Source organism: Macaca fascicularis, chromosome 9 (genome assembly GCF_037993035.2).
Source record: "Macaca fascicularis isolate 582-1 chromosome 9, T2T-MFA8v1.1".
Lineage (NCBI taxonomy): Eukaryota > Metazoa > Chordata > Mammalia > Primates > Cercopithecidae > Macaca > Macaca fascicularis.
The window spans coordinates 131,212,096-131,235,319 of NC_088383.1; the positions used below are offsets into that span (position 1 = coordinate 131,212,096).

At 47.5% G+C, this 23,224-nt stretch overlaps 1 protein-coding gene across 50 annotated transcripts in view; it reads left to right on the forward strand.

Annotated features, from left to right (window-relative positions):
* Nucleotides 1–23,224, forward strand: part of TACC2 (transforming acidic coiled-coil containing protein 2) — a 258,699-nt gene that overhangs the window by 220,197 nt on the left and 15,278 nt on the right. For 28 of the 50 annotated variants that reach the window (XM_005566619.4, XM_005566620.4, XM_074002927.1 and 25 more), the window contains 7 exons: nt 7,941–8,002; nt 9,564–9,679; nt 11,057–11,228; nt 12,547–12,687; nt 13,554–13,643; nt 20,611–20,754; nt 21,182–21,258. In XM_005566619.4, the coding sequence (XP_005566676.3) occupies nt 7,941–8,002; nt 9,564–9,679; nt 11,057–11,228; nt 12,547–12,687; nt 13,554–13,643; nt 20,611–20,754; nt 21,182–21,258 (802 nt within the window). The remainder of the gene's footprint in view (nt 1–7,940; nt 8,003–9,563; nt 9,680–11,056; nt 11,229–12,546; nt 12,688–13,553; nt 13,644–20,610; nt 20,755–21,181; nt 21,259–23,224) is intronic. The other 22 variants (XM_074002936.1, XM_074002938.1, XM_074002942.1 and 19 more) reach the window with 2 other exon arrangements.

Sequence of the window (23,224 nt, forward strand, 5' to 3'; positions counted from 1 at the left end):
TCAGGACTTCACCAACTGGGTCCTGAGCGCCCACTCGAGCTTTGCCCATGGCTTATGTCCCCGCTGTGATTTTGATAAACACAGCTCCAAGGGGGTGTCATTCAGGTCATACTTTCAGTGTAGGTCACTGACCTGGAGTTGCTTGGCGCCACTGTTATTCTTAGGCCCCATAAGGTGTTCAGACACTATGGCCACACCTTTTAATGAAGCCTCAAACCAGAGATTTACCCCAGGCTTGCTAAGAGGACATGATTCCCTCTTCAGAAATGGGCTCCGCACACTTTGCTTAACTCATTATATCCTCTTTCCTCCTGTGTATATTCAATTTCAGTGTTCTTTCTTTTTTTTTTTTTTTTTTTTGAGACAGGGTTTCACTCTTGTTGTCAAGGCTGGATTGCAGTGGCTCGATCTTGGCTCACTGCAACCTCTGCCTCCCGGGTTCAAGCGATCCTCCTGCCTTAGCCTCGCGAGTAGCTGGAATTATAGACGTGTGCCACCACGCCTAGCTAATTTTTTGTGTTTTTAGTAGAAACGGGGTTTCACCGTGTTAGCTGGGCTGGTCTCTAACTCCTGACCTCAGGTGATCTGCCTGCCTCGGCCTCCCAAAATGCTGTGATTATAGGTGTGAGCCACCATGCCCTGCTCATGCTTCCTTTTTGATAGGAAAGCCTTTTTGAAGGAGAGCTAGCGCCTTTCTTGGGAGGGGTGACCCCATTGCCCTGACCTGTCGGTGCACCACGTTCCCAGCCCTCCAACCCATTTTCTCCTCCAGCCACCTCTGTGAGGCTGCCCAGTCGGCATTTTGACACCCCAGCTTTTGTGATGGTTTTGAGTTTTCCTTTCTTGATTTCTAACATTTTATTTTATTTATTTATTTTTTTGAGGTGGAGTCTTGCACTGTCGCCCAGGCTGGAGTGCAATGATGTGATCTCGGCTCACTGCAACCTCCGCCTCCTGGGTTCAAGCGATTCTCCTGCCTCAGCCTCCTGAGTAGCTAGGATTACAGGTGTGCACCACCACGCCCGGCTAATTTTTGTATTTTTAGTGGAGACAGAGTTTCACAATGTTGGTCAGGCTGGTCTCAAACTCCTGACCTTGTGATCTGCCCGCCTCGGCCTCCCGAAGTGCTGGGATTACAGGCGTGAGCCACCGCGCCTGGCCGATTTCTAACAGTGTTTTTGAACTGAGTAGAAATCACTGTGAAGAAGATCATACATGAAGGTCTGGTTTCCACTTCTTTGCTGCTAATAAGAGACTAAGATCTCCTTTAAACGGTTTCCTCCCTTTCTGGGTGGAGTGGTGGTGTCATGAGGGTGCAGGTGGATGTTAATCGTAGCTCAAAAACCCCCAGCCTTCTTCTGGACGCTCTTCCACAGTCAGGCCTGGAGTCATGGTTTGCTTTGTACCTACGAGGTCTTGGAATGGTACCAGCATGCATTTATGGTAGATCTATTTCATGTTTTTCAGAGTACTGGATGCTTATCTTCTCCCTACCCAAAACTGGCTTTCTAACTTTGACAATGAAAAGATGATCCAAATTATGGATGCTTGTACTTTTTGGCATTTTGTTTTCTGTAAAATAAAGCCTTTTGGTTGACTGTCAGGTTGACCCTCTGGTTTGGGGCTTGAGAGGTCCAAAAGTGAACATCTCGGCCAGGCACAGTGGCGCATGCCTGTAATCCCAGCACTTTGGGAGACTGAGGCAGGTGGATCACTTGAGCTCAAGACCCAGATGTTCAAGACGAGCCTGGGCAACATGGCAAAACACTGTCTCTACCAAAAGTACAAAAAATTGTCTGGGCATGGTGGTGTGTCCCGGTGGTCCCAGCTACTCAGGAAGCTGAGGCGGGAGGATTGCTTGAGCCCAGGAGACAGAGGTTGCAGTGAGCTGAGATTGTGCCACTGCACTCCAGCGTGGGTGACAGTGAGACTCTCTCAAAAATAAATAAATAAATAAATAGAAAAAAATAAAAGTGACCATCTTGCTCTCACCTGACCCCAGAGGCCCTATGATCTGGCCTCAGCCTCCCTTGGATCCTCATTTCCCTCTGCACCTGCATCCGAGGCAGGAGCCTCTTCCTGGAAGACCCCTTACTCCGCTGCCTCTGCAGTGCTGCTGCAGACCCCGCCTGCTGGAACACCCTTCCCCCTACCCGCACTGCACTCCCCCGACCTTATCCCTGTTTCCCACCCTTTCCTTGGTGCTGCCTCCTCCCAGCCTTTCCTTGGACGTGGGATCCTGGCTCCGCCCACTTTCAGTGTTTGGTCTGGGCTGAGCTGGGGGTATGTAACACCAAAATAATGATGTGTGTGCATTTCTTGCTTCCCAACTAGCTTGTGTGTTTCCTGAAGGCAAGAACTTTGTCAGGTTCATCTTTGTTCCTTACAGCACCCTCAATGTCATGGGGCTAAAGTCAAGTTTGTGAAATAAAGTCAATACAAGGTCAGGCAGGTCAACAGCTTAGTAGTGTCAGCTCAGCAATGTGATCTTGCAATGGGCATCACCTGCATCGGGTGTGGAGCACTGTGGGGAAGAGGCTTTACATCCCAGAGGCAGCAAGGGACATTTGAGCACAGGCATCAGACTTGGCCATTTGGATAACACCTATGATGGGTCACATCTGTTAAGCTTGGTAAGAAATTTCTAAATGTTGGAGAAACGCATTTAGAAACCATCCTGAGATTGGGGCCGGGGGTGGTGGCTCACACCTGTAATCCCAGCACTTTGGGAGGCTGAGGCAGGCAGATCATCTGAGGTCAGGAGTTCGAGACCAGCCTGGCCAACATGGAGAAACCCTGTCTCTACTAAAAATACAAAAATTAGCCAGGCATGGTGGTGGGCACCTGTAATCCCAGCTACTAGGGAGGCTGAGGCAGGAGAATTGCTTGAACCCAGGAGGCGGAGGTTGCAGTGAGCTGAGATCACGTCACTGCACTCCAGCCTGGGTGACAGAGTGAGACTCTGTCTCAAAAAAAAAAAAAAGCCGATTGGAGCTAGGCATATGATTTTGATATGTGTGTGTCTTTAGTTTTCCCATGAGGAACCAAATACATGCATTTTTTTCCTTAGAAAATATAAAAATACTAACAGTACTTTCAGGGCTGATATGTACCTCATTCAATGGTGGCATTTATTTGTCCATCTTCCACACTACTAAAACAGACAACTTACTAGCTGAGTGACATATTTGACAGTTGTTTGTTTCTATAAAGATTGAACAAATATGTAAATACATGAGTTTGGAACAAAACTTGGTTAAACCCATTACCTTAGAAAATGGGAAGATTTGAGGCCGGGCGCGGTGGCTCAAGCCTGTAATCCCAGCACTTTGGGAGGCCGAGACGGGCAGATCACAAGGTCAGGAGATCGAGACCATCCTGGCTAACATGGTGAAACCCCGTCTCTACTAAAAATACAAAAAAAAAAAAAAAAAACTAGCCGGGTGAGGTGGCGGGCGCCTGTAGTCCCAGCTACTCCGGAGGCTGAGGCAGGAGAATGGCGTGAACCCGGGAGGTGGAGCTTGCAGTGAGCTGAGACCCGGCCACTGCACTCCAGCCTGGGCGACAGAGCGAGACTCTGTCTCAAAAAAAAAAAAAAAAAAAAAAAGAAAATGGGAAGATTTGGGAAGTCATGACTATAATTTTAGTTGGTAGACAATCAAAAATCCTTCATCAGTGTGAAGACACAACAGTTGCGGTTTCAGGAGGTACGGCCCCACTGCATCTACCTCGCTGATGCACCCAGGGTCCCTCCAGCATCTGGATGTGGAAATACTGTTAATGTAATGAGGTCCGGTCTAGCAGCACCAGACACATGCCCAGGGGTGCTGATGTGATCATCAGAAAGAATCCGTGCGGGGCCCCAGCTGTGATCTGAGACTCTTACAATGAAGTCATCAACCGCAGGAAAAGGAAATGTTGAGTGAGAAATAATAATTATGATTTAAATACATATTCGCTATCGTATTAATTCTATAGGTAACAATAAGCTAGGGCCTGTCATTGGGTGAGGACTTACTTTGAGCTGTGCAGTCTTCTATATTCATGATTTCATTTCATCCTCTCAGTCTGCAGAGTGCTTTTCTACAATTCCACATTTTAAGAACAAGGATACAGAGGCTTGGAGCTGTTAATGACTCCCCCAGTATCCTGGCACAAATCCGTGGAGAGCCAGGTCTGCCTGACTTAGCAGCTGTGCTCTTTCTGTGAGCATGGAGAAGGCTTGCTGCCTTCGCCTGTAGAATGAGGCTATTGACTAACACACTTTCCTACCTAGGTCCGTAGGAGTGGAGTGTTGAAGAGCTTCAAGTTGTCTTTAATATTTCAAAACACCTGAGTGTAACTAGTTTAGAAGAATGCCCAGGGGATTAAAATACCACACTTGGGCTGTAATCGTATCAACTCACTAGGATGACACTGGTCATCTTCCACGGATGAAGAACTCATTGACAGTTATAAATGGTTTTCTTTGCATGGTTGCTTAGCAAATGCCCTTTTTTGGTGCAGTCTTTTAAAGCATGATGCAGTGGGAGAAAACTTAACCCATGTGGTTCTTGTGGAGGAAAAGATTAGCAACCATTGGTCTACACAGCTGAGTCCTCTCCTGGCTGTCCAAGAGACCCTGACAGAGTGCAGTTGTTTTAGATTCACAAGTCTCAGTGACTCTGGTGGCCACCCAGTTTCCCTGTGTCCTTTAACACAGCTCTGTTAGTCCCTCCTTCCCACTCCGACAGAGGGGAAAGCGCCCTCCTTGGAAGCCTCAGCTGTTCTTTAACGGCAGGCATCGTCTCTGTCACACTGCGGACACTTAGAAGGGTGATGGTGGGGAAGCTGGGAGCAGCTCTCTGTCTCTTTCCGTGGACTCTTTTCTTCTCCCCTAATGTAATGTCACTTAGGTTAAAAGTTCCAAAAATACTAGCCATGAGCAGGAATATATATGATCATGCTCCTTTACATTTGTGTAACCCATAGAAGGATTTTTATCTTAAAGTATTTCATTTTTGCCTACAAAATATAGGCTCTTTGAGCTCCACTTGTGAGATAAGTCAATAGGCAAGGAGACATCGGGTGAGTTGGCTTCCCTGATCCTGGGAACAGAGACCTAGACTCAGTGGCATCCTTCTGGCTTCTGCTGAGGCTCTTTCCTGTTCCCAGCAAGCCCCCAGCAACCAGAGTCAGATGAAAGCAGCACTGAAGCCCTCTCGCCGTGCAGTGCCCCCATAGGAAATAATTACCAAAAGCAGCCGTCAGAAATGACGGGACCGGGGAACAGTAACTGAGCCTCTTCGGCTAGGAGCAGCCACACACGCTAGCAAGGGCTGTCTCCTCCAGTTGAGAATATGATGTGCCACTTGGTATGGTGGCGTCACCCTTCCTGGCCTGCCAGCTGTGTGTGGCATGGTGTGAAAATGGGGCTGAAATTGGATGTGGCTTCACCCCTGTGCCTGCCCTTTGAGGCTTAGGATTTGAAGCAGATGAGTGAAATTTTGAAAACCATCAGAAAGATATTTTCTCAAAGGATCAGAGATCACCCAAGATGACAGGAGGAAGTATTTATTTTTCTTACATCCTGTCCAGGTCACTTTGTAAATTATAAATCAGGACCCCAAATGACTGTGATTGCAGCAAGCAGGGCATGTTCCGAAGGAGCATCTCCAGGCGTCTGCCACTCGTTTGGGGTTGACGGGGAGGAGTGTGGGCCTTCTGAAACCAGGCATCTCACAAATACAAACACTAATGTGGGTGTCAGAGAACCCCACTTTTGCACCATCAGTTGCTCCTTCTGAAGGGAGGAATGGGGGACACAGGACAGTGTGAAGGAACTGCCTTTTGGCAGGTAGCAGAGAAGGCAGATGAGTGAGCTCCGTGAACTAGAACTCACCCAGATTCAGCCACCAGAAGAGCTGAGGTTCCAAGTGGGACGCTTTAGTGAGGCGAGCTGGTTACCAGAGCCGGGCACTCGCCTGAGGCCACAGGTCTCTGGAAAAACTCTGCGGTGGTCTGTTGCTTGTTTGGTGTGTCCTGGGTGCCCTGTGCTGTGTTGGAGTGTGTCTAAAGATTTCTGTTAAATAATTTAGGGCTTGTAATGCCTTGGCAATCGTAATGATACTTTAGAAGAGGCAGCTGATTCACTATTATTTTCTCAACTTAAACAGCTTATAAAAGAACAGTAAAATGATAGTCTCAGGGTTTTGTACTTGGAAAGTGATAGATAGATCAGAGAGAGACCCTAAATATCACCTCGTCCATCCCTGTCTCCTTCCTCCTTCTCTCTCTCTCTCTTTTTTTTTTGGAGGCAGTCTCGCTCTGTTACCCAGGCTGGAGTGCAGTGGTGCAATCTTGGCTCACTGCAACCTCTGCCTCCTGGGTTCCGGTGATTCTTCTGCCTTAGCCTCCCAAGTAGCTGGGACTACAGGTGTGCACCCGGCTAATTTTTGTATTTTTAGTAGAGATGGGGTTGGCCAGGCTGGTCTTGAACTCCTGACCTCAAATGATCCGCCAGCCTCAGCTTCCCAAAGTGCTGGGGTTATAGGTGTGAGCCTCTGTGCCCTGTCCTGCTTCTCATTTTTAAGGTGAGGTGGCAATTAAGACTTTACAAATTAATGCTTCTGTCTTAAGCTGGGGCAGACCCTGGGGTTCAGGCTTGGTGTGAGAGTTGGAAACACACTTTCTCTACTTATCTCTATTCAGGATGCAACAGGGCTTTCTGGCCTTTTATCTACAAAACTGTCTTCGATCTCATGAGCTGGCCATGCCGAGTAGAAGGATATGTTTGCCTCACCAAGGGAGATTCAGAGATTCGTGAAAGATTGTCCACTTGCTTAAGTAGTTGGGGTTATTCAACCATTTGCAGGTTTTAAGAAAGTCCTCCAGGAAATATCTCATTTTAAAGCTCATAGTTTTTGGATGATGCCTTTAACAATAGGCAGAAATAAAGGGGCTTTAAACCAGAACTGCGATTTATCTTTATTTTCATCTTTAAAAAAGTCGAAAGATTAAACTTGATGAATTGCCACTGATGCTTTTTCACAGTGGGTTTCTGAGCAGGTCACTCTTCACCTCTTGGCTTTCTTTGTAAGTAGAAAAGAGGCATCTGGTAGCTCCAGAGTGTGGCTTCTGTGAGGACAAAAGTCCATTCTGGTCTTATCCACCACCATATCCGCTATGCCCGGCATAGTGCGAAGCATATAGGAGGTGCTCCATTCATTTGCTGGACGGGGAATTCAGTTGAGCGTCAGCTCAGTTTCCAGGTACTGGAGGCAGGCAGTGGTGTTTGCCATCTCCATTGAGTGTATGGGATTTTCACCAATCCATTTTAAACAGGTCATTTCTCCACCCATTGGAGTTTACTAGTCTTTGTGTTTGAAAATAGATTTGGACCAGCCCTGAAGACACTGGTAGACCCCTGGGAAAGGCTCCCGGTGACTTGCAAAGCTTCTCTTACCAGCAGCACTGAAGGAATCATGTCGTTCTTCCCTTACTTCAGAGGGTGGCCAGAGCTGAATACCCAGAGAGGGACAAGTAAGGGTCCAGTTCCAAAACCTCATGAGGATGTATCATCCCACGTGTTGCACATGAGAGTTACAGAGGAAACCAGCACCCAGAATGCACATGCTGTCTTATGGGAACATTCAACGCAGACCGCTCAGGTCCGGCCACACTCGGGCTATGCTTGGTCGTGCCATGGAATTCCTCAGGACCTTCTCAGCCTCCCTAATGGCAGAAGCCCCTTTACAGCAAGACATCTAGCAATTGTCTGAAAATAGCCGAGCTGGGCCTTTTCTTCAGGCTGTATAAGAAGTCTCTAGGCAGTGGACACCGTCAGTCCAGAGTCTTGTGATAGCAGCCACCCTGCCTGGCTCAGATCTTCCCATTTTTCTCCTCTGGCACTAACCTGATCTTTTGTTTTTTTGTGTTTGTTTTTGTTTTTGTTTTTGCAGAGTTGGATTACAGAAACTCCTATGAAATTGAATATATGGAAAAAATTGGCTCCTCCTTACCTGTAAGTTCTTCTGCCTCGGGCCACTTAGGGGACTCGCTTTCCTGCCTTCAGGGGCCTCCTCCCCTGTGCAGAGCGTCTCTGGGAGCTCAGACCCCAAATCGAGTGCTCTCTGTGTACACAGCTTCCCGGGTGCACAGCGATGATGGACTGGGGCTGGGGGGTTGAGGTTTGTACTCAATCCACTTCGTTTGACATTTTCAGGGAGAAAATCATAGAATGCAATTAGATGTCCAGCAGAATTACTTTCTTAGACTGAGAAAGAGCTAGAGATTTCTTTAAAAAAAATAAAATGAGGTAGTGGTGGTTTTTCAGGTATACGATTAGCTGTTTTTGAGAAATTATTTTAAGTAACTGAATATTTTCTCTGGGCAATAAGCCTTTCTCCCTGGTTTTTCATTTTAAGAGGTTATGATGGGCACTGTCTTTCCTGGCATAATACCTGCTGCCCTGGGGCATGTTATTCCAAGGGTGACCTCTTGCTGCTGTCAGCGATGCCCTCGGAGACGTGTGGCACACAGGAGGGCTTGCTTGCAGCGCTACACAGTCCTGGACATGTTACTCTTTATCTTACTTTGCATCAGTCATTGATGCCGGGGTTACTGCTTCCAAACTGCAGGTTGCTGTAAGTTAGACCTGAAGGTTGGGTGGGAGAATGTCCCCAGGCACAGGCTTAACACAAGCGCCACATCAGTGAGGTCACAGCTGCCCAAGTAAAGTGCGTGGGCTTTGTCATCATCCCCTGGTGTGTTGCTTAAAGAGCTTAGCTCTGTGATCACAACTGAGTCCCCAGTAGTTGAGGCCATATACATAATACTGAGGGTGACACATTTTACCACTGAAGGGGAACTGTCATGTGTTTTGAGATCTTTGATTTAAATGGATTGAAACCACAAGGGGCCCCTTCCTCTTGTGCCACCACCCACTGCCTGGCTCGTTGGCAGGCCTCGTGGATGAATTTTGTGAGGAGCATGCCCTGCTCGGGAACAGCAGAGCCACCCAGAGATTTCATGGCGGTGCAGAACAGCATACCTGCCGGCCTTTGCAGGGACTTCTTTGGGGACCCCAGCAGGGCATGTGGAGGGGGGTCTTTCAAGGTCTTCCCATCACCGAGAGATGCCAATTCCATTTTGGGGCTTCACATCCCGCAGCCCTGTTTCTAGTCTAGCTGAGCTGCTCTCTAGGCCCTGCCCCTGCCCTGGGCTCATTCAGCTACGGTCAGCCCAGCTCTGGGCTCTTGCCCTACCTCTCTGTTTATCTGCAGTGGCCAGCGCAGCTCCTGGCCCAGAGAAGGTGCTCAGAAAATGTTGGTGAATTGAACAAAGTCCAGCTCACCAATGCCGTGGAGTCTTCTCCACTGGCGCACGTTCCTACTTGAACTCAGTTGTACTTTCTCTGCATCCTCCTTCCCTCCTAACCAGGCCCCACTTCCTCCTTTCTTCCTGGTGGCTCCAGAACAATGAAGGCTTTACCCTGGTGGGTTATTTGTTCCCTCTGGTTTTCATCTCAGCTGCACGTTCAGGCCAGCTGTACCCAAGCTGATATGTGACTTTGATCCCTGCAGCAGGACGATGACGCCCCGAAGAAGCAGGCCTTGTACCTTATGTTTGACACTTCTCAGGAGAGCCCTGTCAAGTCAACTCCCGTCCGCATGTCAGAGTCCCCGACGCCGTGTTCAGGGTATGACTTCCGTGATGAGAGAGTTACACATCACGCTGGATGTTCCAGAGCCTCTGAGCGCCTTCATGCTGTTATTTTGACTTCATTTCAGTGCATAGATTCAGGCAGCTGACACGCCACATAATTTTTTTTTTTTTTTAATAGAGACAGGGTCTCACTATGATGCCCAGGCTGGTTTCAAACTCCTGGGCTCAAGGACTTCTCCCACCTCAGCCTCCCAAAGTGCTGGGATTACAGGCATGAGCCACAGTACCTGGCCAGCCCACACTTTAGTGTCTCTGAATGTCCACAGGGACATAAACGCATTGGTTTTGTTACTGGCTGCCCTTTGGACTAAAGCGAAATCCTTCAGCAGTTGACTGTGTGACCCACCCGCTATAATCTCGCCCAGCACACATACACCTTATTCCATCATTTGTCTAAAGGGGGACACTGTGGTCCAGCATTCAAAGCTTGAATCCCACCTGTACCCCACGACCCCCTCCTGGTTGTGTGACCTGATGTGAGGTACTTGGCTCTCCTGGGCCTCAGTTTCCTTGCATGTAAAGTAAAAGTAATAATGAAACGGACCTTGCAGGGATTTTATGAAGATTAAAGGAGGCTATCAGTCTTCCAGAGCATCCCCCAGCTGTGCGACGGGGAGAGGGCACTCTGTCTTCCAGAGAGATGCTGTGTGTAAAGCTCTTGTTGAAGTACCTGGCATACTTCAAGTGCCTGGTAAATGTACATTATTGATATGGGTGTTCATGTTTGCATTTATGAGGGCTAATGTTTGGAGCAGCGCATTGTTTGATCAAGTAAGTGTGGGCATTGCTGTAAGATTTGGACCAGCCTATTTTTGTCTGCCTGCCCCTTTAAGCAGGAGTGAAAGTGCTAGCACTGACTTCTCAAACTTACAAAAGAGACTCTGCAGGCTGCCCAGGGTGGTGAGAACAATGATGATGGTGGTTACGTTACTAAAACAGTAGCGGCACCAGGTGACAGGTACCGTGTTAAGTGCTTTACGGGCATGCAGCATCTCATTTAGTCTTCACAGAGAGGTCCATTGTCTCCATCTTATAGAGAAGGAATTGGAGGCACGGTACCCAGTCACTTCCCCAGAGTCCACAACCAGGCAGCTGGTGGTCTGCTGAACTCCGGAGCTTGGTTCTATAGCCAGTGGCATCTGTACTTCTGCCCCTCCCTTGACACTTGGTCTGGGGTGACTGCCCAGTCTAGAGGCTGCATGGCCACTGGAGACCTGGCCCATGTTCCTCGGGAAGTCCAGGATTCCTTGTGATATGGTCACATATCACATATCTGCATGGTCAGGGGATCCTGGTTGATTTCAGTGAGTTTCCCAGTGAGAAGACTAAAGATGCCCTTTGCTTCCCCCAGGTCAAGTTTTGAAGAGACTGAAGCCCTTGTGAACGCTGCTACAAAAGCCCAGCATCCTGTCCCACGAGGACTGGCCCCTAACCAAGAGCCACACTTGCAGGTGTCGGAGAAATCCTCCCAGAAGGAGCTGGAGGCCATGGGCTTGGGCACCCCTTCAGAGGCGATTGAAATTGTAAGTGGAGTTGGAGGGGCCCCAGATCACAGGACCAGCTATGTATTGTCACCAAGAAGGCCAGGCCTTCACAGCAACACTCACCTGGTACCTGCCATGGGTCCCACCCTGACTCCCTGACCACAGAAGCCAACCTGGGCGATCCCATACTGTGAGGATGAGGGGAAGGTTCTCTGTTCACATCAGTGCGGTTTTTCATTTCCCACTTAAGTACTTGATATGCCTTCAGGGTTACTTAGTTTCCATTTTTCGCCCCTTAGGACTAGACTGTTGCTTTGGAACAGTCGTTAAGCAGTCCTCTGCAGCTTCATCCTTGACAGAGGGCAGGGGACCCTTTTCTGGGAAAGTTAGTTTTCCTGGGACTTAGTGATGGGAATTTTTCCTGTTCAAAGACCAGGACTTTTCCTGTCCCCAAGCCCTGCTGGGGTCTTGCAGAGCAAATAGAGCTGAGCTGAAGGCCTCACTTACCCCCGAGTCCCTGCACAGCACACATGTCACATGGTCTTCTGCAGTCCCCAAACTAAGCGATGCCCGTGCCATGGTCTTCCATACGTCTGAAATGCACCATCCTTCTAGGTGGATTTTAGTTTTATTTCCTCTACCTCCTGCCCAGCAATCCCCAAGCGGGTGTGAAGCCCTTGATTTGGTGTGTTATTTTTGTTCTGTGTTAGTAGGCCATTTCTCTCATGCATCAAATGTTTATTGAGCACGTACTGTGTGTCTGACAGTTGGATGCTGGAGTGGATACTAGAAAAACAATAGTAAAAAGAGGGTCTAGATGTGAATCAGTCTCTCACATTAATACTCTGAAGCACACGTCCGTGGTTCACCTTCTACAAAGCTGGCTTCTGATTCTGAAGTCTTTCTGATCTATCAGAAGAACTTTTTCATTTGAAATCATCTTTCCATGATTGAGAAAATGATCTTTACCAAAACCTCACTTCCTATATATATATATTTGAAAGTCTTTCTTGAAGAGTTATGTTATGTTTGGAAAACGCACCAGCTAACTGGCCTTTCACCTTCCGCTAGCTAGCTGCCACTCACTGACCAGGGAGTGAGGGTGGCATGGGAGTGGGAGGACACTGAAGGCTGCCCTTTTGGGGAGGGGGTCGGGTCTGCCAATCTCAAGATGTCCATTGTCAGCATGTGGGAATTAGTCTAGATGAAACCACAAGTAATGGCAGCTAATTGATACTCTCTTTAGCCTCAAGGCAGAAATGTCCAGCAAATGGCTGCGTGGCCCTTGCTTGGAATCAATATCACTCTCTGTTCTCCTCTATTTTTCTTGTGTGTCCTCCTCTCTGCCGGCGTTCAGACAGCTCCCGAGGGCTCCTTTGCCTCTGCTGACGCCCTCCTCAGCAGGCTAGCTCACCCTGCCTCTCTCTGTGGTGCACTTGACTATCTGGAGCCCGACTTAGCAGAAAAGAACCCCCCACTGTTCGCTCAGAAACTTCAGGTTTGTAGCCCACGTGTGACCTTTTGGGAGTTTGTGAAAACCTCAGTAGAGAATGAACCCCCGAGGCCCAAATGAAATGAGGCAGGATTTGATGAGGAGCTGCCGAGAATGTTCCCGGTGATGTATCTTCCCTTCAAAGAATGGTATACGTGACGTTCTTTACCCACGGTACCAAAGTGATATGAATTGTGTGGTTACATATTGAACAAACCGTTTCTATTTCAATTTAGAAACTGGGCCCAAATAGTCATTATTTAGAAGCATTGATAGCCCCCAAAGTAGTTTCTGTGATTTATTCACTGAACCAAGAATGTTAGATCACCACTGAGCCAAGCTGTTTATATATATACGTGGCTATCTCAGACTCCCAGTGAGATAACATCTGGGCTCAGTCTTGCATCTGGAACCAAAAACAATGATGTACTCTGTGCTTTAAATTTGACAACTTAATTTGATATTCTCTAGACTAGGACGTTCAGAGTAAACCTAGAGAGATTGTTAACAGCCATATGAGAGATGCAGCTCCATTCATGGAAACTGTTGGCCAACTTTACCTTAAGAAAGAAAAAGGGAAAGAAATCAAAGAAAAGAGAACAGTAAAAATTTTGATCCCATTTTGAAAATCATTTTGTATTCAACTGCACAATACTTCCTGACAATCACAAGGGTAGTTTTTAGAAAAGGAAATTAAATGCTTATTTCATGATCTGCTGAGGTGCTAATTATGAGAGAAAGATGGAGCGCGTGTTTTTCCCGAGTGCCTGTCATGACACATTTTCGTGGCACGTTCATTTCTCGGATGTGGAAACCATTGACGTCTGTCTTGATGCATTTCCCTGCGGTCTGCCCACACTCCCTGCGGGCAGGAGGAGTTAGAGTTTGCCATCATGCGGATAGAAGCCCTGAAGCTGGCCAGGCAGATTGCTTTGGCTTCCCGCAGCCACCAGGATGCCAAGGTACCGGTTTGCTGCTGCGTGCGCCACCTGGGAATGTCATGTGTGCCGCTGGGGTCCAGAAGCTGCTTTGCTAACCATCCGCCAGGCGGGCATCGTCGGTGTCCAGCAAAGGGTCATTTCCAAAAAGCTGAAAGCGTCACTCTTGCATAAATACGCACTGAGCACATAGCTGAGATCCATTTAACTCGATGATGCTAAACCGCGGGATGGTAATGCTGGTTAAATGGGGGAGAATACAGAGACCAGTGTATGGGTCAGTAGGGTAAAGAAGGCTAGCCTAAGATGGCAAAGTTGAATAGAAAACTGGTTAGCACCAATTCAACAGAGAAAAACAAAATCATGACCTTTGAGGGTTTTTTTTTCTACAGATACCATTTGTTTCTCTATTGAACAAACATAATTTGCAACTTTTCTGTTTTCTACAAGTTAACATCTGACTTTGTTGCAACGAGGCTCTAATCAATAATACATAGTAAGTGAAACCAAGACATTTGATAATACTCTAGACCAGGCCAAAGAAATCCTTTCTGTAAAGTGCAGATGATAAGTATTTCCAGCCTTGTGGGCCATACTGTCTGGCACTATTCCAATAAAACTTTTACTTATTTGCTTTCTTTTTTTTTTTTTTTTTTTTTTTAACAAAAATCAGCAGTGGGCCATTTGGCCCATGGAGTTTCCCAATTCCAATTCCTAGTTTTAGCATGGAGTGTGACATTGACAGGGCATGCAGAAATCTTTTTGCCTGGCTTCCAAGTTTCGGGTAACTTTTATTAATAATTTGAATGAGTTGCTGATGACGTGCAGAGCATGTGTTTGTCCCTGGACTGCCCATGCAAACCTTGGTCTCTGAGGGCGGCCTCATTCCCACCCCTTACCCCACCCCAAATTGGACATCCCGATGAACCTGGTGTGTCAGACTGTGCTCTGTGGCTTTGAACAAGTAGGTGAACCTCTCTGAGCCTCAGTTTTGCCGTTCATGAGATGAGGCCAATAATAGCCAGTTTACAGGTTGCTGTGAGGATGACAGACGTCTGGTGTGCGGAGAGTGACACCATGCTTGACACCTAGTAGGTGTGTGATAAAGGAAAGCTGCTGCTCTTAGCTGACACCTCCCCTTTTGCTTCTGTTACCTGATCAGGTGCTCCCAGCGTCTGTCCTCAGTAGGTGGATCTGGGTCCCATTTTACAGATGGGGAGATGGAGCCACTTGACAGTGATTCACCAGCCTGTTGGAGACTAGAACTCAGGTCTCCAAGTGAGAGGTCCCCAGCCAGGTGTGGTGGTACACACCTGTAGTTCTAGCTCCTTGGGAGGCTCAAGTGGGAGGATTGCTTGAGCCCAGGAGTTCAAGGTGACAGTGAGCCGTGATCACATCATTGCACTCCAGCCAGGGTGACAGAGTGAGACCCTATCTTTAAAAAAAAAAAAAAGTACGAATGGGAGCCCCTGGCCTGCCTGCCTGGAGTAACAGCTCATCTGCAGGGGTCGGGGGGCAGTGATGTCTGTGTGTCTCATCCTTGGTACAGGAGTAAGAGTTCCGGCTGCTACTACGGCCCTGATGGCCCCCCAGTGAGGTTTCCTTGGTCATATGCAAAAGAGACACCCCTCCCAGAGACAGTAGGTGTTTACACTGTGGGTCTGCAGGCTGGGAACAGCGAGACCCAGGGCAGGGACAAGAATGTCAATACAGACTGGGGATGTCCTCGTTCTTGTTGCCAAATCATAAGCTTAGTTCGAATTTCTATGAAAGCAAGATTTTTAGAAAGCATGAAGCAGTGAGGACTTCCCCCCACCACACACACACACACACACACACAAGATTTATTTCTAGACGTCCTTGGGGCCTAAAGACAGAATGAATTGCATGTAGTTTGACCACTATAAGTACCGTGTATTCCTGTCCAGAGTTTAAGGTGGAACTGAGCATGTTTGGTGAGTAGCTCAGGGTGTATATGGAGTGTGCTGAGTGCCGTGGTCCCCCTGCCACCTCCTTTGGAGAGCGGCCAGAGACGACTGTTGGCAAATAATGGCCAGGAGTTGACTTTTTGTCAATTACAGGCTGTTCTCAGAATATGTGCCCCAGTTCTGAGTTAGAAAATAGTGTCATGCGTGTTCATAGTGTGTGGGTCGGAGAGGCAGCCCAAGCCACCTCTTTTATTTCAGAGGCGTGTGCTCAAAGGAGTATTCTGTGAGGGTAGAACTGTCTTGGAGTCTAGTGGGAACATGTTTCTCTAGTAGAGTAACTTGTATTGCTTTTGTAAAAAGTGCATTACCTGGTGATGTTGGCCCGTGGAAAATAGATGGTATTCCTGTAGCTACCTAGCCCGAGGGTGGTCCACGGGCCTGACCTCAAGTTGGTCTCTGTGGGTTTCTTTTTCATATAGAAAGATTGTCCCTTGCTGCATTGGAAACTGCTGATGCATAGGAAGAGAAAACAGCAGCTGTGTATCCAATTTGCCTTTTTTTCTGGCCATATATTTCAGCAGTAGGTGACACAGCTCCGTCATTTTGCCAACATGGTCTTAAGCTGTTGCTAACACAAAGATGAAATCACTTGGAACGAAAAATATCATATTGCATGGATGAAAATCACCATGAGCTAGAGTGGGGAGTGATTTTTCCGGTTGTTCCCTAAAGCAGCTTTGACTTCCATTTCTCTTTAGACTGATGGAGAGCTGAGTCAGCCTTGGAAGAGCTGCAGTGGGGGTTTCTCCATCTCAGTTAGAAAATGTGAGAAATGAGGAAAAGTCCTTAAGGGCTGGGGTGTCAGGCTGCAGTCTTACTATTACCGTCCTTCCACATCCTTCTGGTCAAATGGAATTCGGCTGTGTCCTCCTGGGGGTGAACCTGACCAAGGTCGCTGGAACTGTGGTGCAGGAGCCCTGAATTTAACACTCAGTCACGTCAGATGGAACCTGAATGTTGTGTCTGGGTGGCTCGCCAAGAGGCGCAGGCTATGGGCCTTTCCGGATTAGGGGGACCCAACAGAAAGATGGAAGGATGTGTTTGGGTCCCTTAGGAGCAAGGCCATACAAATAACAAGCTTCAGGAAGGGGCGAGTCCTAGCAAGAGGCCCCCGGGGCGGTAGAGTGGTGTGGCCCCTCAGTCCTGGCCTAGAAGAGGCTGATGTCTGGAGCTTACATGAGCAGAAGGAGTTGGGGCCACCTGTGTTGTCATTGAGCAGCCTGGCACCATGCTCCGTGTTTCCCTCTCTGTTGCTGTGTCACAGACTAACCCCCCATACACACACATTGAGCTGAGATTCAAAAGGAGGGAGATGTGATGCCCAAAAGCCACAAGAACAGCCTGAGAGGAGTGACAAGTACCAATTCACGAGCGCCTGTGTATTTGGCCCTTTGGAGCATCTGTGGTCATTGCCTGGAGGCTATGTCTTGGCTTGGTAAGCGGGAGCGGCTGGCTGGTGCCAGTGGTGCCACTTGTGGGAGTGGCATAAGGCCTGATGCTGAGTGCCTCCCCATGATCCCCACTCCTCCTGGGCTTGGGGACCGCCTGTGGTCAGAACTGGATGGGGCAGCACCCGGCGGAGGCCACTCTCCTGCTTGGGTGGCAGCACATGACCTGGACACCCTCTGAGCGCCAGGCCTGTGTCCATGCACCGTGGCCTTGGTCCAGGTGGTTGTCATCTCCCTAGCTCATCCTGACTCCTGGCCTCACCCCTCCGTGGCCCCTCTGGCATGGCTCTCCCAGCCTCGGATGTGCAGGTGCTCTGCCCAGAATTGGCCTCTCTCTGCTCCAGGGGACAGGGATCCTGCCACAGTGCCAGCCCCTCCTCTCCATGTCTGGCAGCAGGGAACCGTCCACAAGGGGGCTAGGACCCCACCCCCAGCTGCCAGCAGGAAGGACCCCAGGCACAGCCTGCAGGTCTGAAGCAGGAGACAGTGGCCAGAGGTTCTCGCAGGTCGCGGGACTTGAGTGGAGTGAAGGTTGGAAATTGGTTACAAAGTCCATGCCTTCTGTGTCACAGCCATTTCACATTTCAATTTGTGATTCTAGTGGCTTTTTTGGCCCCTCTAAAGTAGCAAGTGAGGATTATGTGAGAGAAACAAAGCTTAATCTAAAAATATCAGCGGCAGACAAAGCTATTAATTTCAGTTAAAAACAATTCTTGGTTGTAAGGGGAAACCAGCGTGTACATGATGAATTTCATCAACACGCAGATACTCGGGCAGTAATTCAAGAGGGCTCTGAAGTCATCTGTTCCTTTATTGAAAACACCAGGTGGCCGGGATGAAGGGGTCAGTGAACAGTCTACATGGTAGTGTCCGTTTGCATTTTCTTAGAAACCTCATTATTTTATTGATTTTTTTCATTCCCTTTCTTATTTTACAAAGGATTTTAGGCAGCATAAAGATAATTAATTCCTTCATTAGTCATATTTAGTTTCTGCCCAGTATGATAAAGTTAGTTTTAATTAAATCAATTTTCTCCTGCGCTGCAGGGAGCCTGCTTATTTTGATCAGAATTGAATCTCATTCTGGGAAACCTTGCGGCCCAGTCACTGAGATTCTCCATTACATTCATCTTCAGAAGGTCCACGCTGAGTTTAATGGTGACTGATGTTGTTTTCATTTTGAAATTTTACTGCTCATTAAAAAAAAAAAACACTTGTTGACTTTAAAAGTGAACAGGTTTTGTTTTTCCTTTTAAAATCCTTTATCTTTTTTTTTTTTTTTAAAGACAGACTCTTACTCTGTCACCTAGGCTGGAGTGCAGTGGCATGATCTCAGCTCATTGTAGCCTTCACCTCCTGGGTTTCAAGCAATCTTCCTGCCTCAGCCTGCTGAGTAGCTGGGATTACAGGCATGTACCACCATGCCTGGCTAATTTTTGTATTTTTAGTAGGGACAGGGTTTTGCCATGTTGGCCAGGCTGGTCTTGAACTCCTGACCTCAAGTGATCCACTTGCCTCAGCCTCCCAAAGTGTTCAGATTACAGGTGTGAGCCACTGCAACTGACCCTCAATTTTTTTTTATTAAAATTTTGTATAGAGATGGGGTCTCACAATGTTACCCAGGCTGTTCTCAAACTCCTGGCCTCAAGGGATCCTCCCACCTCAGCCTCCCAAAGTGTTGGGATTACAGGTGTGAGTGAGCCACCGCACGCGGCCCAGAATTGTTTTCGGAATTGTGTGTTTATGAACTTTCTCCATAAGGACAAATATTGAGTCTCAATCTCTGTGTCATTTTTCAACTACTTCCTGAGAAGTTCCCCCATGACAAGCAGAACTGTGAAAACCATTTTCAAAGAGTAGAGATAAACCCCTGCCTGTGAGAGGCTCTGGCCCTGTGGCCTGGTGGTGCCCTTGGTTCTGGGAGGTCAGCCTGCCTCTGCTGAGGGCTATTAATGTGTATTCTGGTCAAGCGTCCTTGAAACGGGGGCTTCTTGAAGGCCTGAGCCTGCCCTGTTCTCACATGAGTGAGTCTCTGGGGTCTGCTTGAAGGAGACTGTGTACTTCCATCTCTGGCCGGTGGATCATTTGGGTCCTGCTTCAGGGTCACCCCAAGTATGCAAGGCCGGGCAGGGGTCATGAAACCCAGGCAACAGACATTCTCTTCCAGAACAACTGAAACTATGTAGTTTCACCCTGCATGTATACAGCTAACTAACTGGTCCTAACTCAGTCATCTCCGTCCTATCCATTAAACTCCTTGAGTTTTCTACGCTGTCTCCCTTCTCGGGTTTATTTTCCCTGATGCTGTCATAGGGTAGGCATGCCTGTTCTTGTGGTGGAAGAGACAAATTCTGGACAGGTACCTTTAGGTCCTCCGCCTTCCCAGTTACTGTTGACTCTTTAATCTTACCTGCTGTCCTTGATAAGCCCTCATCATTCTTTCCCCAAATCTCCTTTTCTCTACTACACTGTGGTGGCCTTTCACCATTCAATTTCTTCTCATAATTTCCCAAAGGAAGAAGCAGTCCTTCTCTGCCTGTTAGAGCACTCTATTATTGATAACTAGGATAGAGGGTCGCTGGGCAGCCATGACAGCACCACAAGGTTAATGCATAGGACTGAGAGTGTGATTGGTTTGATGTTTCTTTTGCAGTAGAAGTAGACTGACAACCCGGCTGTGCTGGTCGATGATACTGCTAACACCGCATTTCAACTGTGTTGCAAATTGCCGAGCATTTTGTGCAAAGGGAAAAAGAATAACCACAGACTCCTCCTCACCTCTGGGAGGCTAGTATCTGTTCTCCACAACAGGCTGTAAAGCCTCAAACCAACATCAGTTGGGTGGGTTGGGGTGGTGGATCACACCACTTGTTCGGGGTCTAATCAGCAAATGTGGATATTGTCATTGACCCAGTTTTTAATTTTCCCATTTACATAACAGACTTCATGGCAACAGAACTCCAACATAACTCTTACATCCAGAAACTCTACCTAGCCAAAGGTGATATTGGTTGACAACTACCGTAGGCCTTAAGCTTTGTGTGACTCACATCCTTTCAAACAGAGCTAAACAAATGGCCCCAAAATTGAAATGTAAACAGTCTTACAAAAGTGATCAAATCTGTGGTTATTCAAAACTAGGCAAATGTAGACTAGTAGACTAGAATTCAATGTTATTCACCATTGAGATCTCATTTTGGAAGTGGAGCCTGCTGAATAGTGCCCTGGGTTCTCAGGCGCTGTGCCTAAGTGGCTCAGCGTGTGATAAATGGCAGAGATAAGCAGGTACCAGACACGCTGGACTCTAAGGCCTCGGAGCTGCGGGGGCCTCTGCCATTAGCCCCTTTGCCTGCCTGCCCAGGTGCAGAATGATAGATCTCCATCCCTAGACTAGACTCGGCATTTCCCTCTTCATCAGTCTCTGCACTTTCTCATACTTTTGATGTTCTTTGTTTCAAAACCATACAACTGGCCCATTCATGAGAGGGTGAGTGTAATCCTCTTTGTTATATGATTAATGCTAACTTTTTTTTTTTAATTAAAAACCATTCCACAGAGAGAGGCTGCTCACCCAACAGACGTCTCCATCTCCAAAACAGCCTTGTACTCCCGCATTGGGACCGCCGAGGTGGAGAAACCTGCAGGCCTTCTGTTCCAGCAGCCCGACCTGGACTCTGCCCTCCAGATTGCCAGAGCAGAGGTATCGTGGCATGTGGTGTGATTACCCTCTTCCTGCCACTTAGAAATAAACACGTATGCCCGTGGTCCACAAAGATAGAGTCTTTGGAGACAGACTTTGTCCTCTGAACGCTGCAGGCAAAGATGTATGGCGAACCGTGTGTTTTGATCTTCCTAGACACTATTGTGTAATGGGCCTTTTGGCCTTGTTGAATTTACAACAAAAAGCATGCCCCTTTCAGTTGCTCCCCAGTGGGCACTGTGAAAGTCTTGATATCTCGCTGCTTTCTTTTTTATGCTCAGGGAAGTTCTCTGAATGTAATTATGGTTTGTCATAGGAAGTTTTCATTTCACATTTATTCACCGTCTCCTTTTCTTGATCGATGAATTGCTCAGAGCCGAATTCACTCATCTGGGGCTAACCTTTCTCTTCTTCTCCCTGAAACTAGATCATAACCAAGGAGAGAGAGGTCTCAGAATGGAAAGATAAATACGAAGAAAGCAGGCGGGAAGTGATGGAAATGAGGTCAGTTGGGGAGCTGGGCCTTCCTCATGCCTGAGGGATGCTTACCAGTGGTTTAATAATGACTGGAGCTGGTGTGGTTCACAGAAGAGTGTCTTCTGTGGAAGTTCTCTCTTCTTTATTACAAACGGTTCATATTTTTCTAAAAGAATTTTTACTCTATTACTAATACTAAAATAGCCTGCCCATGAATTAAATAATGCATTCAAATAAATATAGGTACAATGCAAAACAGATCTTCTCCCCACTCAGCCTCCAGTTCCACAAGCCGCAGGTGACTATCTTCTGTGTGAATCCTTCCAAGAATTTTCCATTTCTCATCACAAATGTAACAATGAGTGTAAACAGCCTCTTTTTTCTCCAACACAAATGAGAACATGCAGTATACATTATTCTACACTCTTTTTAATATTTTTTTCTTTCTTTTTTTTTTTTTGAGATGGAGTTTCGCTCTTGTTGCCCAGGCTGGAGTGCAGTGGTGTCATCTCGGCTCACTGCAACCTCCAACCCTGCCAGGTTCAAGTGATTCTCCTGCCTCAGCCACCTGAGTAGCTGGGATTACAGGTGCCTGCCACCACAGCTGGCTGATTTTTTGTATTTTAAGTAGAGTCAGGGTTTCACCATGTTGGCCAGGCTGGTCTTGAACTCCTGACCTCAGGTGATCCACCTGCCTCAGCCTCCCAAAGTGCTGGGATTACAGGCATGAGTCACCGCTCCTGGCCCACCACTCTTTTTACATTTAATAACGTATCTTCGACATATTTTATTCCTCTCTGCCTCATTCTGTTTAACAGGTGCTTAGTGGTCCATTGTATAGATATAACATAATTAATTTAAACAGTCTCTGTGGACAAACATTTAGGATGTTTCCTGACTTTAGCTTAAATGATTTATTTTCATTGTGGTATATTATAATAGAAATATAGCCACCATCTATAGTGTACGTGAGTATAATGGCAGATAACTAGTTTTGTTTTGTTTTGTTTTGTTTTTGAGATAGAGTTTCGCTCTTGTTGTTTAGGCTGGAGTGCAGTGGCGCAATCTTGGCTCACTGTAACCTCCGCCTCCCGGGTTCAAGCGATTCTCTTGCCTCGGCCTCTTAAGTAACTGGGATTAGAGGCGCCTACCACCATGCCTGGCTAATTTTTTTTGTATTTTTAGTAGAGATGGGGTTTTACCATGTTGGCCAGGCTGGTCTTGAACTCCTGACCTTAGGTGATCCGCCCGCCTTGGCCTCCCAAAGTGCTGGGATTACAGGCATGAGCTATTACACCTGGCCCCGATACTAGTTTATTATCAAAATCAATTGCATTCCTGGCTACCATTTTAAGAAGAAAGCGAACTGTAGGTAATCATATCCCATTTTCTAGGTCATGGTAGGATCTTCCTGAAAATTCTCCTGTTTGTTCCTTCTTTCTGCTGATGGTCCCCTGTGGCCACCTCTGGACACTGAGCCTAGTGTACTGTTTCACATTCAAACGAAAGCCCTGCATTTGCGTTATTTTTAAACCTCTTTGTTTTGTCTCTTATCTGGGGGGCATGGGTGGCTCTAGTTTTTTCATGTGCACTGAAAATGAGGCACGGCACCCAGGAAGGCTAGAAGTGCTGTCTAATTTCTTTCGCCTCCTAGGTGCTTTGCCTTCTTGGTGCCCGGGGAGTGCTTGTTTGTGGTTTGAGAAGTCGTGCCACTGAGGTGCCCCCAGGAGGTGCCATTTACTAGCTGATGTGGTAGGATTTCAAGTTGTCACCAGCTGGCGCAGATGTGCCGGCGTTTGATAGCCCGAACGTCAGCCCGTCAGCCTCTGGAGCTAGACTAGGTGAAAACCAGGCTCTGCTTCCCAGCCACTCCGGGGCGTCTTACTTAACTCTGTGCCTCATTTTGCTTATTAACTTGAAAATGGGGGTAAATAACAATGCCTCAACAGAGTAGAGCAGAAAGATTATGAACAAAGGCTGCAGAGTCTGATGC